This window comes from Strigops habroptila, chromosome 5, assembly GCF_004027225.2.
Source record: "Strigops habroptila isolate Jane chromosome 5, bStrHab1.2.pri, whole genome shotgun sequence".
Lineage (NCBI taxonomy): Eukaryota > Metazoa > Chordata > Aves > Psittaciformes > Psittacidae > Strigops > Strigops habroptila.
The window spans coordinates 24,136,259-24,150,402 of NC_044281.2; the positions used below are offsets into that span (position 1 = coordinate 24,136,259).

Sequence of the window (14,144 nt, forward strand, 5' to 3'; positions counted from 1 at the left end):
AATGTAAAATGACTTCGAGTTGACAAGCTGACCTAGCTAAAAACCCAAGTCTCTGAGTGGGGTGTTTAGAAGTGGGGATGCTCAGGGACAGAGCAGCAAACCTGCAAACATGGACGGTGCTATTGATGATCTCCCACCTCCAGTGTCTCTGGGTATTTTCTGGTTCCTTTTTAGGATAAAAGTACCTGGACTGCAGGCATGATAAAGTGTTTTCGGATGGAAAATAAAATTCATACGAAGCTTTTTGTCCGCTTGAATCCACAACCCTGACCTGGGCAAACGGCCCGAGCTGCATGAGCGGCGTTTCCAACTCCGGCCGACGGGTCTCCGCCGGCGTTCCCCCTTCCGGGGACAAGGGACGCGGGGCAGGCGGCACCGGCGCCACTGCCACGACCTCCCTGCCGTCCCTCCCGCGGCCGCACGGGGGGAGCCCGCGGGCCTCCCCCCGGGGCCGGGCCGGGCCGCCCCTCCTCCCCGCCCCGGGGCGCCGCAGGGTGGGATCGCTCCTCTGCCCTCCCCGGGGCAGGGCTCGGCGGGTCCGGTGCCGTGGAGCGGAGCGGGAGCTCGTGGTCGCAGTGCCGCGGCGATGCTGGGCGTGCGGCTGCGGCTCCTGGCGTGCTGCCTGCTGTTCGGCGGCCCGGCGCGGGGCTCCGCCGCCCTCCGCCGGGACGAGGTGCCCTCCCTTCGGAGTGAGTGACGGCTCCGGGGCCGGCCCGGGGAAGGGGGGCGGCGCGGAACGCGCACCGGGCGGGCCCCGCGGCGGGTCGGGGGGCGTCATCGGTCGTGCAGCGGCGCCGGGCTGAGCCTTTCGCCCCCGGGACGCCTCTCAGTCCCGTCCGTCCATGCCGGGCTTGCAGCCGTGGGTAGCCAGCGGGCCTGAGCGCAGTGGGCGGCAGGAGGCGTCAAGGCTGGGGGAGACTCCTGCTGGGGTCCGGCCGACCCCGGCCAGGAGGGCTTGGGCAGGGTGAAGGTGTCACCCCGCACTGGGTGAAGTGGTCTGGAAGCGTGAGGGGCCGAGGGGTGGCCCTGACCCTGCGTAGACCCGGTCCCGTTTCCATCGTCCTTGCTTGCTACACTGCCCATTGCTTTCTTTGCACTTGGAGGCAATACAGATTACTTTTTTCTCATTTCCGATAAATTCCAGTTATTTTCTCTATTGCCACATAAGCAATCCTCACTGATGTTTGAGGGGGAAGGAAGTGGGAGGTGAGGAGGAAGGAAATGAACATATCTTGTTCTCCTAGTTTTGCTAGAGCCATTTATTCAGTGTGTTGAACCTAAGTAAACAGGAACTTGGAGGTACTGGTCTGCTGTTAGCTCTTTGTCTGTGGCTTTGCATCAGCTTGATGCCTCAGTTCTGCAGTTTTGTTTCTTGTCACCTTGTCGGTTTATGGAGGGACCTGGGTGTAGGAGAAGCTGGCTGTTTCCAACTGACAGTGTTTCTCCCCCCTGTCAATTTCTAAAGTATAAACTTTTTTTTTTCTCCTTGGGTCCTCAGGGGCTTGCAAGTTTATAAAGCCTCTAGCAGCTCTTCATGTGCAAGACTTTGGGCACAGGACCCTCCCAGACCCAGGGGCTTTGTAACAAAACCCTTTAGTGAGAGTACCTGTAAAACGGGTGGCATAGCTTCACAAGCTGAAAGAAGGGAAGCTTTGAAGATGTACTGGAGGCTGGGAGCTGCTCCAGTTGTCTCACTGCCCCACTTGAGACGGCTGAGCTGGGGCCCATGGAGCTGCCACTGAACCTGCCATCTCTCACGTCTTACTTCTCCCTTGAGCTGGCAGTTACCTGGCAGTCCTCGGGCCAGGATGGTTCTCTTGCTAATTGCATCTTCTAGTTGGGGAGCAGAAACCACATCTGAAAGGGGACTGTGTGGCTCAAGAGTTAAGGTCTGGCCATTCTTGGCTTAAACTGCTGTAGAGTGAAGAAGGGAAGCATGTGTTATTCACAGAGATCATCCAGTGGAGTTATTTGTGTAGAGTGTGTAAGACCCTTATCTTTTCTCAGCAGTCCCTGCAACTCTTAAGAGCCTTACAGATAAAGGCATTCAGAGGTTGAGAATCCTTCATCTTTGGGATGATGGTGTTGCTCCCTCCACCCCCAGGAAGCTGCTGCATGGGAGTTGCTGTGTGCTGTTGAGGCGGAGGTAGATTGGGAGTTTGCATAAGAAGTTTGTTAGTGAATCCCAGTGACATGGTGAATTAACCTCAGTAATCAGTGTTTACTGGTGCTAACAACATCACAGCTTCCACTTATCTACCAAATGAACAGTGTATTTTCTTGGCTAACCAAGATAAGACCGCTGTGAGAAAGACATTCCTAGCATGAGAGACAGAAACCCTTTCTGGACATGTAGATGGAGACGCCTGTGTCGCCCATGGCGGGTTGGGTTGGATAAGAAGGATGAAACGAGCATAAACTGCACAACTTCACAGAAAACTCAAAGGCAAAGGGCCAGACAGGCAAAGTGTATCTGGCACAGAGTGTAGTCTGATGGTTTTTCAGTGAGCTTAGACACCTCATAGAAATACAGTGATTAAAAGAACCTTGCTCAGCCCCAAAGGATTAAGGACTTAATGTAAGACAGCTGCAATTACATATAACACTTTGGTTCTCACCTGCTGCAAGTCAGAAAGGCTTGCCCCTCCTTCCTACATCATTGCAAGCTACCAGTGTCTATAGCCATGTGGAAAGCAGCCCCTGCTACTAGTGATACCATATGCAGTTTGACTGTCCTCTTTGTAAATCAGACTTCTTGATGTGCTTTGTGCAGAATCTGTAAGCAAAAACCTCTATAATTTGTATCCTCTTTGTTCTGCTTGTTGTGTGTGCATCTTATAGGTGAGCTATCTCCTGTCTGTCTGTTACAGCATTGTCCCACTGCTGCTTGAAAAAAATCCTTCTTTTCTAGAGCTGCACCTAAACTGTATGTACTAAACCCAGAGATAGCATCTGGGTGGACCTCTGCATCTTATATTTTAGGTGTGGGCTGTGTAAATTTTAGAGGGTTTGGGGTTTTTTTAATTATAGTTACTGCTTCAGAATGTTAGGTATAGTGAATTACAGTAGCTAGAAAGCACACATGGCAGAAATCAGCACTGTGAAATTTCAAGGTAAAATGGAAGTGCTGCTCAGGTTTTCAGCACATAATCTCCTGAGGCATAAAATACATATCTCACATATAATGTGAGAGGAACTGCATGGGTTAATTACCATTGGATTTCAGAGTGAATAAAATAGATTAGCTGTTGCAGGTTTATATTTTGCTGATTTCCAGTTCCTCAGCTGCCCTCGTTTTTTTCAGTCTATATGCTCAGTTAAACATTTGCCTCCAAGACATTAAACAGTTGGCTTTTTTTCACATACTTATAATGTGATGTCACATAATTCATTGAATTTCTGCATGATTCCAAGAAAGCTGGGATGTCAGGCTTACCCCACAACATCTGCTGTGGTCCATGGTAGTCATGTATGGTTGACCAATATGCATCTTGTAGGGAGGGGATGCTCTAACCCTTAGCCACCAGCTCTTGTTTTATAGATAAATCCTGCCCTTTCTGTATACTCTTTACAATGTAAAATATTTTCTTTCTGCTCTTCAGTTGCAGAGGGCGAAGAATGAATATGGCAATATCAGCCTTAAACTTTTTAGCTTTCACTTTAATTGCACTGTCTAATCCCCCTCCTTGAGAATTATTTTACAATATACAGTATGACTTCTTGTAACACATAAACCTGTACTCCATTACTGGGTGTTTCTTAGTGACCAGCGTTCTGGTTTTCTTTCTTTGAATAGGACTGATGTTTCTGGGCACCCTCTTTTTTTGGCTATCCAACTTGAGAAATACTACCTAGCCTTATTTTTGTGATCTTGCAAGTGGTCCACATGTTAAAACCTCAGCTGGCAGTGTATTTAGACCAGTACTCTTATTTTGTGGAGTGCCAGTTATTCTCATGGATATTTTTGGTTTTCTTCCTAAATAGCTCCAATTGAAATGTTTGTCTTTTGATACTATTTGATCAATTGCAGTGTTCTATAGACCTAAACATATTTTATTTTCTTTATTTCCTACAGATAAAGGGATATTTATTATCCAAAGTGAAGATTCCAACTTATGTGTTAAAGTGGACAGCCTTGGCCTCGTTCTGGAAGACTGCGATCAACTCTCAAAAGACATGTTATGGAAATGGGTATCCAATCGCCGTCTTTTCAACATAGGCAGAAGTACCTGTCTAGGACTGAATGTCAGTAGGCCAGAACAGCCATTAAGTATGCTTGAATGTGATTCAACTCAATACTCATTGTGGTGGAATTGTGATGGAAAAGCATTAGTTGGTGTATCAGAGTACAAATTAGCTGTTGAAAACAACAAACGTGTTGTGGCCAAAAAAAAATCTGCTTATCAGTGGAAACAGTATATGTCCTATGATGAAGACCTCTGTGAACACCCATTTCAAGGTAAAAGTAAAATCTTGTCATAGAAATGTAGATGGGTATAGTTTTCAAAAGTTCTTTTGAAGCAATGTCGGGTGCTTGTGATCTCTGTTGTGGTTTGGGACTAGAAGTTTGGGGATTTTATATGCAATGGTTGAGGTGAGCATACCACCACTTATCTATTACATGAACCAAAAAAAATCACTGGTATCCTTGCAAACCAAGAAATGCTCATTTCAAATCCTTCATAAAATAAAAAGGGGAACTAAGGATTTGCAGTTGCCTGTCCTGCAGATTTCTTTATCAGAGAAACCCAGAGAGAGATAACAAAATATTTGGAATTCCCATCACTGAAAATCAGTCTGTGATCACAGTGTGCTTGAACCGAATGTTTGCAATGTTCAGCACCTGGACTCTGAACGTGCCAAACTTTGGAGCAGAGATCAGGCTTTTGATTAATCCTGCTGTACAGCTAGCAAAGGCCTAGGAATGTATGTCAAGATCCAGGTCTGCAGACCTGAGCAGTTTTCCAGGTATAAGGACTAAGATAAACCCATTGACTACAAACAGCAGCAGACTGTTCCTTGACCCCTTCATCGGCATTTCTGTAGAGGGAAAGACCTAATATTTGCACAGTGTGTCTCAGACTGGAGCTGTTTATTCTCCCCATTTAAACTAGGTGTTTGGGTTGCAGATCTGTCTCAGTGGTTTGCTCTGGAGGTGTAGCTGGGCTTGGCCTCTGCTTTCAGCAAAGCCCTTCCTTTGGGACCTGTGATACTTGGTAAAGCACTGTAGCATCCAAACTCTTCTTTAAAACCTGGTAGAATTTATATTGAGACCAGACAGAAAATATTTAAACCCACAAAAAGTCTTACACATTTGCTGTGTACACGCAGGGAGATGAATGTAGACCTACTTTAGCCCTAGTACTGCAACATCTGGGAGAAGAAGATCAGCCTTAGACGGGTGCTTCTAGCCTAGTTTCAGGATCAAAGTAATTGATTGCATTGGCAAAATCTCTTTCAAGTCTAACTTCTGTTTTCCTCCTCCTACCTTAGTTTATGCACATACCTTAGTAAATGCAAGCCAGGCTGTTAGACCACGAGGCTGGGGGGAGCATCTTTAAAGAAAAAAAAGTATATAAATGAGGTGAGAGGTTTATAACTGATGAATTTGGTTTCTTGCCAGGACTAAGATAATCCCTTGCACCTCTGTATCTAGCAGCATGGTAGCGGGTAGATAGAGAATCCTGATTTATTATTTATTTATTTTTTTATATACGCATGTTCTTTGTAGCATCTGTTCATATTAGAAGGCTTTAAAGAGGATTTACAGTGTGTAAACTGCTTTTTTATATGTGCTCATCCAGTCATTAACTCTGGAAACCTCTAAGAACCTGGCAGTATGTACTGATTCCGTAGTTGAAGGACTTTGATCTTTAAGCTATCAACATGGGATCTTTGACAAACAGACAAACAGTTTCATTCTAAGTGTGATTGTGGTTCTTTGACCTTTTGTAGAAGCTCTGAGGTTAAGGAGACACTCACTGAGGTAAAGCTTTTACAGCTTTCAGTTGCACTGAATTGTCTCCATGTTTTGGTACTCAAAGTACAATAGGAAAATATTGAAAATATTTTGTAAGGCATTAATTGATTGTGACAACAATGTGTATAACATCAGTTCTTTAGCTAGGTATTATTCCCCATGGTATTAAAAACTTTAAAAAAAAAAAAAGTTTGTTTAATATTCCTTTGTCTTTCACATTTCCTTTCCAATAGAATGACAAAGAGAATGGCAAAAACATTAGAAATCCACTTTATATAGAGTGGGAGGAGCAGGGGAAATAATGCTTAATTGCTCGTCTATCATAGACTAATAAGTGAAAAAAAAAAAGACAAGTAAAAAAAGAGGTAGAGTTTTCATCTGAATGTGTACTGATTCTGCTAACTATTGTTTTGTGTAGTTCTGAAATTTAAGTGCAGATTTTAGAGGTTAATTGTTCAGGTTTTGGCTTTGGTTGTTTGGTTTTGGGTTTTTTGTGGTGGTGGTGGTTTTGTTGTGAGGTTTTTTGTTTTGGGGTTTTTTTTCAGTTAGACTGGTATGAGAATGAGAATGTGCCTTGATCCATGGTGACAAATTTCATAAACCTGTCATTTCCAAATTCTGTTTACTGAAGTTATGCAGCTCATACTTGTAATGCTGTGTTATCAATTATAAATTGAAATTAGAATATAACTTTAGACAATTTACTTTTATCATTGCTGCTAAAAATGGAAATAATGAAATATGGGGGTGAAGAAATTTCTGTGGTCAGCATTCTTTTAATCTCTGCATTTTGTTTATTCCAGAAACATACACCTTGCTGGGAAACTCCTTTGGTTTGCCATGCATTTTTCCATTTAAATATAACAACAAGTGGTATTACGAGTGTACGAAGGATGGAAAGGAATTTGACTGGTGTGCCACAACAACTGACTATGAACAAGATGAAAAATGGGGGTTTTGCCCAAGTGCTGGTAAGGTGGTGTTTGTCTTCTGTCTCTCCCCACCTCCCAAGAGTATCTTTGCTCTTTATTAGTAGTTCTAAGACACACACTATTTTGGATTAATTCCTTTCTGTTAGAGGGGAATGTTTTTTAAAGATGCAAAAGAAGACTTTAGCAAATTGCATCATTATTTATCATGTTTGGCCTTTGGAGACCCAAGTTCTTATCCCAAAAGCAAAACTATGCGGGGGTAGGAGGAGGGGAGGGAGGGTGATCAAAAGGATGGTATTCCATGCAGCCTACTGACTTTACCCTGCAGCTAAAGCTCTCTCTCCTCTGTCCCAGTGATATATAGAGAGCATCTCTGAAGCATGTGAAGTAAGGGTTGCCCTTGCAATGTCACGTTTTGCTTTTGACTGCATTACATCTTGCACATTCCTTTTCTTCTCTGCATACTTGGACACATCTTAGGCCTAAAACACATGGAAGCAATAGCCTTAAAAATACAGAAGTATTTTGGATGTATAATCTCCATGGATATTCCAGCTTCTTGCATAAATAAGCAAAATAGTATCTTCTGTCAGCAGGAGTGGTTTGAAAAAGCCCTCTCTGCTCAAGCTATGTTTCAGTTCTTTGTTCCAATGCATCTTAAAACCAGCTGGGCAACCATTATAGATATTTTCAGCCTTGCTTATACTTTGTAATTACAGTAAGTTTATTGTCTTGAGTACAAGATAAAAAGAGATCCAGTGACTGCTTCTCTACAAGTTGGGTGAGGTGTTCATAGTTTGAATATTTTAACATTCAGCTTTAGGATCAGCTGGCACAAATTAAAATGTAGCTCTGTTGGCTTCACGAGAGCTGTGAAAGTCACCACCACCTGCAGGTCAACTCCTGAGTATTTTATCAGCTGTATTAAATGTGGAGCAACATTTTATTCTGCTGGTGCCCTATTTCCATATGTTCTTTAACAAGGAACATGAAAGGAGTTCATAATCGTGGCCACTGTCATTAATTGAATTGTTCAAGTTACTGTATTTCTGATTAGTTTGTAGTCTTGGGCTCTTGGTGATGAGTCTGTTTTTGAGCAGAGAGTGGCTGTGACATATTTTGGAAGAAGAACCCTGACACGCACCTTTGCTACCAGTTCAACCTTGCGTCTGTGCTGACCTGGCGTGAGGCAAGAGCTGCCTGTCAGCTGCAAGGAGGAGACCTGCTGAGTGTCACCAACACCGAAGAGCAGAACTACATAAGTAACTTAAGCAGTGAGTAGACGTTTCTCTGCGGACCTTGTAGTAACCAGAGATGTAGTTAGATTTCCTCTTTACCTGTGAAAAAGGGGTAAGCATTGGAGCTTAATACTCTCTGTGTTATCTCTCCCATTGCTGCTTGTGAGGCTTCGTCACGTAATGCACCTCAGTAGAGCTGTTTGAAAAAGCAAGGGTGAAGGTAAGTTACTGTCTTAGCAACCTAGGTGCAGAAGTGGTGGTATATGTTGCATGAGGGTGTAATTGTCTTAATCCTCCCTCCCTACAGAGACTCCCAGTCATTCTTGCAGCTGTGGTTATAGAGTGTTTGTTTTCTTTGGAGAATTATACAAGTATTTACCTTCTCCATAATGGACCGTGGTGTCCCTTTCTCCTGTTAAGCTTTCTTTGCGAGAAAATAAATTATCTTGCAAATGTGAATGACAAGAACATTTTGCAGGCTTAAAGTACATGTCCTGTATGGGGAAAAATGGCAACTCTGTTTTCATAAATGGATGGTATTCCTTCTCTGATAAGCCTTTTGCTTTCCCTGTACATCAAGCATCTCAGACAAATTTTGTGGAGCCTTCTGACAGCATGGCTTCTGTGGGTATTTTAGCGTGCATGGAGAGGACCAAATGGAGGAATGGGTGGGAGAGATGTGATGCAAAAGGCTGCCTCAGGTTTCTTTCCCACTGCTTCCCATTATTGCTGATTTTCAATTGCAGGATATAGCCAACAGGAAGTTTTCACAATTATTTCATCAGCTGTTTGATATGCCTCTAGGCTGTAAAGGAACATGGTTTATGGAAAGCTGGAACAGGCTAGCGTTTATGTAGCTGCTTGTTCTAGATTAACTTCTAGGGTTGGCAACAACTTCTGCAGGAAGGGTCTGCAGGATGAGTAGCTTTCGAAGGATGCAGACTTCTGAGTTTATTCCTTTTCATCTGTGTTGATCAACAAACTAATAGACGTTTTCTAAGGACAGAGAAAACAGCCTGAACTTTCTGGAGACTGTTTTGAAGTTTTGTTTTATTCCCATTGTAGTAAGTCAGGACAGCAGATCTATACTTGTAGATACTTTAAAACATGGGGAAACTGTGAAGTATTACTTTATTTTTTCTGTTTCAGGGCAGTTAAATGCCACAGACATGATGCTGTGGACAGGCCTGAATTGCCTGGAGGAAGATGCTGGCTGGCAGTGGTCAGATGGAGCACCGCTAGTGTTTGTGAACTGGAGAGCAAGTACTTGATGTTCCTTTTGGATATGTTATAGCAGTGTAATTATTTGCTGTCTGTAACTGCTGCTTGATACAATACTGCTGTTCCTATAGTTGTGGTTGAAAAGTGAATCAAATGAACAAGTGTACTTCCTTTTTTTGGTGGAAATGTTTATTCATATTCATGAACTAAAAGCTTCTTCTACAGATGGAGCATCAATTGAAATGACCTGTTCAAAGTATTAAACATCTAGCCCTTTTGTCATTTACCTTTAAAGGCATTTTTAAGATTCCAGTTGCATATTTAAAAGCTATGATCTAGCTAGTTTAATGGAAAAAAGGAGTTTGAATTTGTTTACGTTAACATCCTGTTAAAGCACATTAACATGAGCTTTGTAGCTTGGTCTGCTACAAAGACTACATTTTGAGTTTGCCTACCAACAGATACAAGTAGACACTAGAGCTTATTTCAGCCTCTCATCTGATAGCAGCAGCCAAGGAGGAACTGCTACACATGTATAACTCAGGGTCAGTGTTCAGCTGTTCAGAGTATTGGTGTTTGGGTATGCAGAGATGCTTATACATTCATTCAGTAAGATGGAGAGCCACCTTACAACACCATTTTGCAAGAACTGATTTTTTGTAATTTTGTGCTTCTCAAAAATGTGTTTGCAGATGTCTCTGATAACCGGTTTAGAGAAAATCATTGTGCAGTGATTAATGCAAAATTGAAGTATGGCTGGCAAAGTTATTTATGTGAATCTGGATTGCCTTTTGTATGCAAAAAATACTTAAATAAGACAGAGCATGAAACATTGGGTAAGTCTTTCAGTATTACTCTATCCTGTTTGTGGGTGTGGAAGGAGAACAAGGGAAATCCACATGATTATAAAGTCAGCAGAACAGAGTCTTAGCTGGACTAGATGTATAGGTTTGCAAGTTTTAAGTTGAATGCAGTTTACTTCAAGTGATGTAATAACAGTTCTGTTTAAATGCAGTCCTGGAAAACATGTTGAGAGTCTTAAAGCTAACAAGTAATTTTAATATAAATAGCATTTAATTGGTTCCTTATATGATCAGAGGCTTACACCATACTCATCCTCTTTATATTACAATAAAGCCACACTTTTGAGTTTAAAACCAGGTTTTCAGCTTTGAATGGAACCATTGGCCCACAGTGAATAAAGTTGTATAAATGCAGCACAAAATTTGCAACTATTTTCATGGCATGCTCTACTTCTGATGTACAAAAAGCACTGTACATATATGTTTTTTAAAGTGTTAATATAGTGAATATAGGCTAGATAGTACATAGAATGCTTCAGACTCATATTCTGTGGGAAAGTTAAACATAGAATTGAGTTTATTCAAAGATTAATTTTTGTTTTGATAAGAACAGCCTACATAGGTTCAATGTTTTCGTGATAACTTCGAAAAAAGTTTCCCTACTCGTTTCAGATAAAAGACTTACCCAAACTTTTTGTAGGTAATGCATCTGAAAAAGCTTTAGCTGGCTTTGAATCAGGTTCAGAGGTAATAAGGGAGATACAACCTGTTCTAAATTTAATGACAGATTCATTAGTGTGTTTGCACTAGTCCAGTGGCCAAAACGGTTGAATCGTAAAATTAAGTGGGAGTAATTTTAGTTTGTTTGGTATGTGATGTTCCATAGAGCATTCGTTTTGGCCACCTTAAGTCATCTTGGTCAACTCTCTTTTCAGTATATGAAGATAAAGAAAGTAGCTCTGAATGTGTTACAAATATAGTATAACCTTAGTAATTCTATCTTAATATACGCAAGCTTTGTATGCTTAATTAAAAGATACATGGAAGTATTATGGCACTCGTTGTGATGCTGGCTGGTACCCACACAATCGCAACTGCTACAGACTTCATGAAGAGGAGAAGAGCTGGAATGATGCTTCTATCTCATGCCAGAGTGACAATAGTGGGCTTATTAGTATATCTTCCATGGCAGATGCAGAGCTGCTCCTTAACTTGCTTGAAAGTGGTGAGTTTTGGGAGTTAGTTTAAAGCGTGCAATGTTTCTTGATATGTTTTGTGATGCTCTTTTGTGCAGCCCTGTAACATTGTTAGCCACTTAAGCACTATATTACATGGCTCACTAAAATGATGTTTCTCAGAAAAAAAGGAAAGCATGATTACTACTTCTTCCAGGAGTCTTAAAAATACATAGCACCACCTTCTCTAATAACCATACTTAAAATGAAGAAACCAACTACAGTGAGGCTACTGTAAACAAGCTAGCTTTTGTTCTTTCCTGTTCTTGGCTGGTTCTTTGCAAAACTGTTGCAAAATATTGTGATCATCCTTATGTAAGAATTCTGCTTAGAAGCTACAAGCAATTCATAGTATCTTTTGCTTTCATGCTGGCCTTGTCCACGCTGCAAAGTTGCTGCTGCTGGTATGTTGGCAGAATCCCTTTTGATGGCAGCAGGGTGTATCAAAGGAGTCCTGCTAGTCCACATTGTCCTAAGAGGCAGCACAATTAAACAAGGAACTTAATGAACAAAAGCTCTTTGCGGCAGTGCCAAGACCTTTGTTGTCATAACAGCAGCAAAGAAAAGTAAGTACTTTGTACCTGCAGCTGACATCAGTGTGCTGGCAGAGCTGCACAGTTTGGCCATGAGTTTAAGCTTCTTGGAGCTGGGGCACAGTGACATGTTCTATCACTTTGTCCCATCAGCTATGGTTGAAGGATGGTGTGTTACCCTGGGTTTACTGGACATCATCTTCCATTATCACCCCTGCCGCCTCCTATCCTCTTTGCTGCCCTGTCTGTTTTAGGAGATTAACCACTGCATCATCTTCTTCATTTGTATTAATACCCTCCACAGATACCAAATGCCATCATTTCCAGAGATGCTGTAGTGGATAGATGTAATTGTTCTCAGCTTGTATTCAGCTTCAAAGTTTGCTGCTTCTATTTTAGCCCTGCTTTAGACTTCTCTTCAGGAGAAGGGCTTACATGCCTGAAAATCTGTCTGCTTTTTCTGGCTGTAGTAGCTGGTCAAGTAAGACATTAGATCAAACCACAAGCCCTGCCTTTCCTGTTTGCCAACCACTGTGGCTACAACTGTGCTGTCACTGGAGCTTACAAACACCACTCGGAGAAACTTAAAGCTGAGTATGCCATGAAAGATTATAAGAAATCTTTCCCATCCATGTCAGGCTTTCTGCCCCATGCACTTCAAAAAAGTGCATGTGCTCTTGATCTGTATTTTTCAGGATTTCAAAGGATATTATCATGTATGTTAATTTATTTTTGCAACAATTTAGTCTTCAAGGGCAGTAGACCATTATCTCAGCAGTAAGTTTTCTTAAGGTTTATACAGCATTTCCCCGGTGAAAGAAGGTAATTCTTATGAGAATTCCATTAATAATTTTTAATGGTGATGTTGATGTTACAGGAGCAAAAGGCATTATTTCTTCATCGTTAAAATCTGAACTCACTTAATCTTTTACAGAAAATGTAACTGAAACATGGATTGGGTTATACAGTAAGAATGCTTCTGCTGTTTTTGAGTGGTCAGATAGCACCCCAGTAAAATTCTCTAACTGGCACAGCCAAGAACCTAACACCTTTCAAAGAACAGGACAACTCTGTGTTTCAGCACAAGGACCTGTAAGTTTTCTTTTCTTTTTGAAAGAATGAGACAAACACTTTTATTTTAGCTTATGAAAATTTATTTTCTCACTGTGCATATTTTTTTAAACCATGACCCGTAGTATGACTGGTTTTTGAGTCCTAATATGTTTATGTTGTGATAAATGCAATGTAGCCTTTAGAAACTAATACGGTGTGCAGTGCTGATGCACAGAAAATTAGTCATAGATTTTGAGCTTATGTTCAATAAAAATGTTACATATGTAAAGCCAACTGGAAGAGAACAAATACGAGTAGGTATTTTAATAAAGACAAAGTAATTTAAAATCCAGGTAGTGTATATCATAATTTATGATGCATCAGTTCTTGCCTTGAAAGCTTCAAATTCATGTTTTGAATAACTGTCAACTGTGTCCATTTTATCTTCCTGTCAATAAATTTTACGTAGCATCTTTCAAAAACAGATAGTAGCCTAAACCTACATAAAATTACAGAAGTTGACAGCAGTAAGACTGACCCCAAATCAGTCAGGTGTCGTAAAAGTAGGAGTAACGTTCAGATGACACTATGTCCTGTCTTATCAGTATTCATGGCCCTCTTGGGGTGTTTTTTTTTTTTTAGTAATTTGGTCATAAATTTAATTTTACAATTACAGTACTTAAATTCACTAATACATGACTTATGTAAGTAGCACTATAATCCTTTATTCTTTTTTTAAAGTACGTTTTGTGTAAGTGTGAAAACTGTATCAAAAAGAGTTTCTGTTATTTGTCTAGTAGTGGGTTCATATTGCAATCTTAAACTCATGAGAAAGCCAAGACAATTACACTGACCTGGAAAAGTGGGTTCCCATTGGAAGCAGTAAAATTGTGGGGTTTAGATACACAAAACTATATTTGACTCAGATTGCAAGTATAAACAAATGAAAATGTAAAATACAAAGGAAAAGGAAGTTTGAGATAAAATTCTTCAAACATTTTTGATACGTAGGCACTGTGTATACATATTTGAAAATTATACAAACTTTGTAATATTTTGCATAAGAGCTGTTCACATATAAAGATTAGTCTTACAAAGAACTAAGACAGGAAGAAAGTTCCTGTCTATTCTGAAAAATGCATAGGAAGA

General features: G+C 41.2%; 1 protein-coding gene across 3 annotated transcripts in view; it reads left to right on the forward strand.

The window, feature by feature from the left end:
- Nucleotides 1-530: 530 nt before the first annotated feature.
- PLA2R1 (phospholipase A2 receptor 1) overlaps nt 531-14,144 on the forward strand; it is a 41,188-nt gene continuing 27,574 nt past the window's right edge. The window contains exons 1-8 of one of the 3 annotated variants that reach the window (XM_030488133.1): nt 531-689; nt 4,076-4,459; nt 6,784-6,951; nt 8,013-8,186; nt 9,300-9,413; nt 10,064-10,207; nt 11,211-11,399; nt 12,877-13,034. In XM_030488133.1, the coding sequence (XP_030343993.1) occupies nt 587-689; nt 4,076-4,459; nt 6,784-6,951; nt 8,013-8,186; nt 9,300-9,413; nt 10,064-10,207; nt 11,211-11,399; nt 12,877-13,034 (1,434 nt within the window). In that variant the 5' untranslated portion in view covers nt 531-586. Of the gene's footprint in view, nt 690-4,075; nt 4,460-6,783; nt 6,952-8,009; nt 8,187-8,317; nt 8,371-9,299; nt 9,414-10,063; nt 10,208-11,210; nt 11,400-12,876; nt 13,035-14,144 lie in introns of those variants that run through there. The other 2 variants (XM_030488132.1, XM_030488134.1) reach the window with 2 other exon arrangements.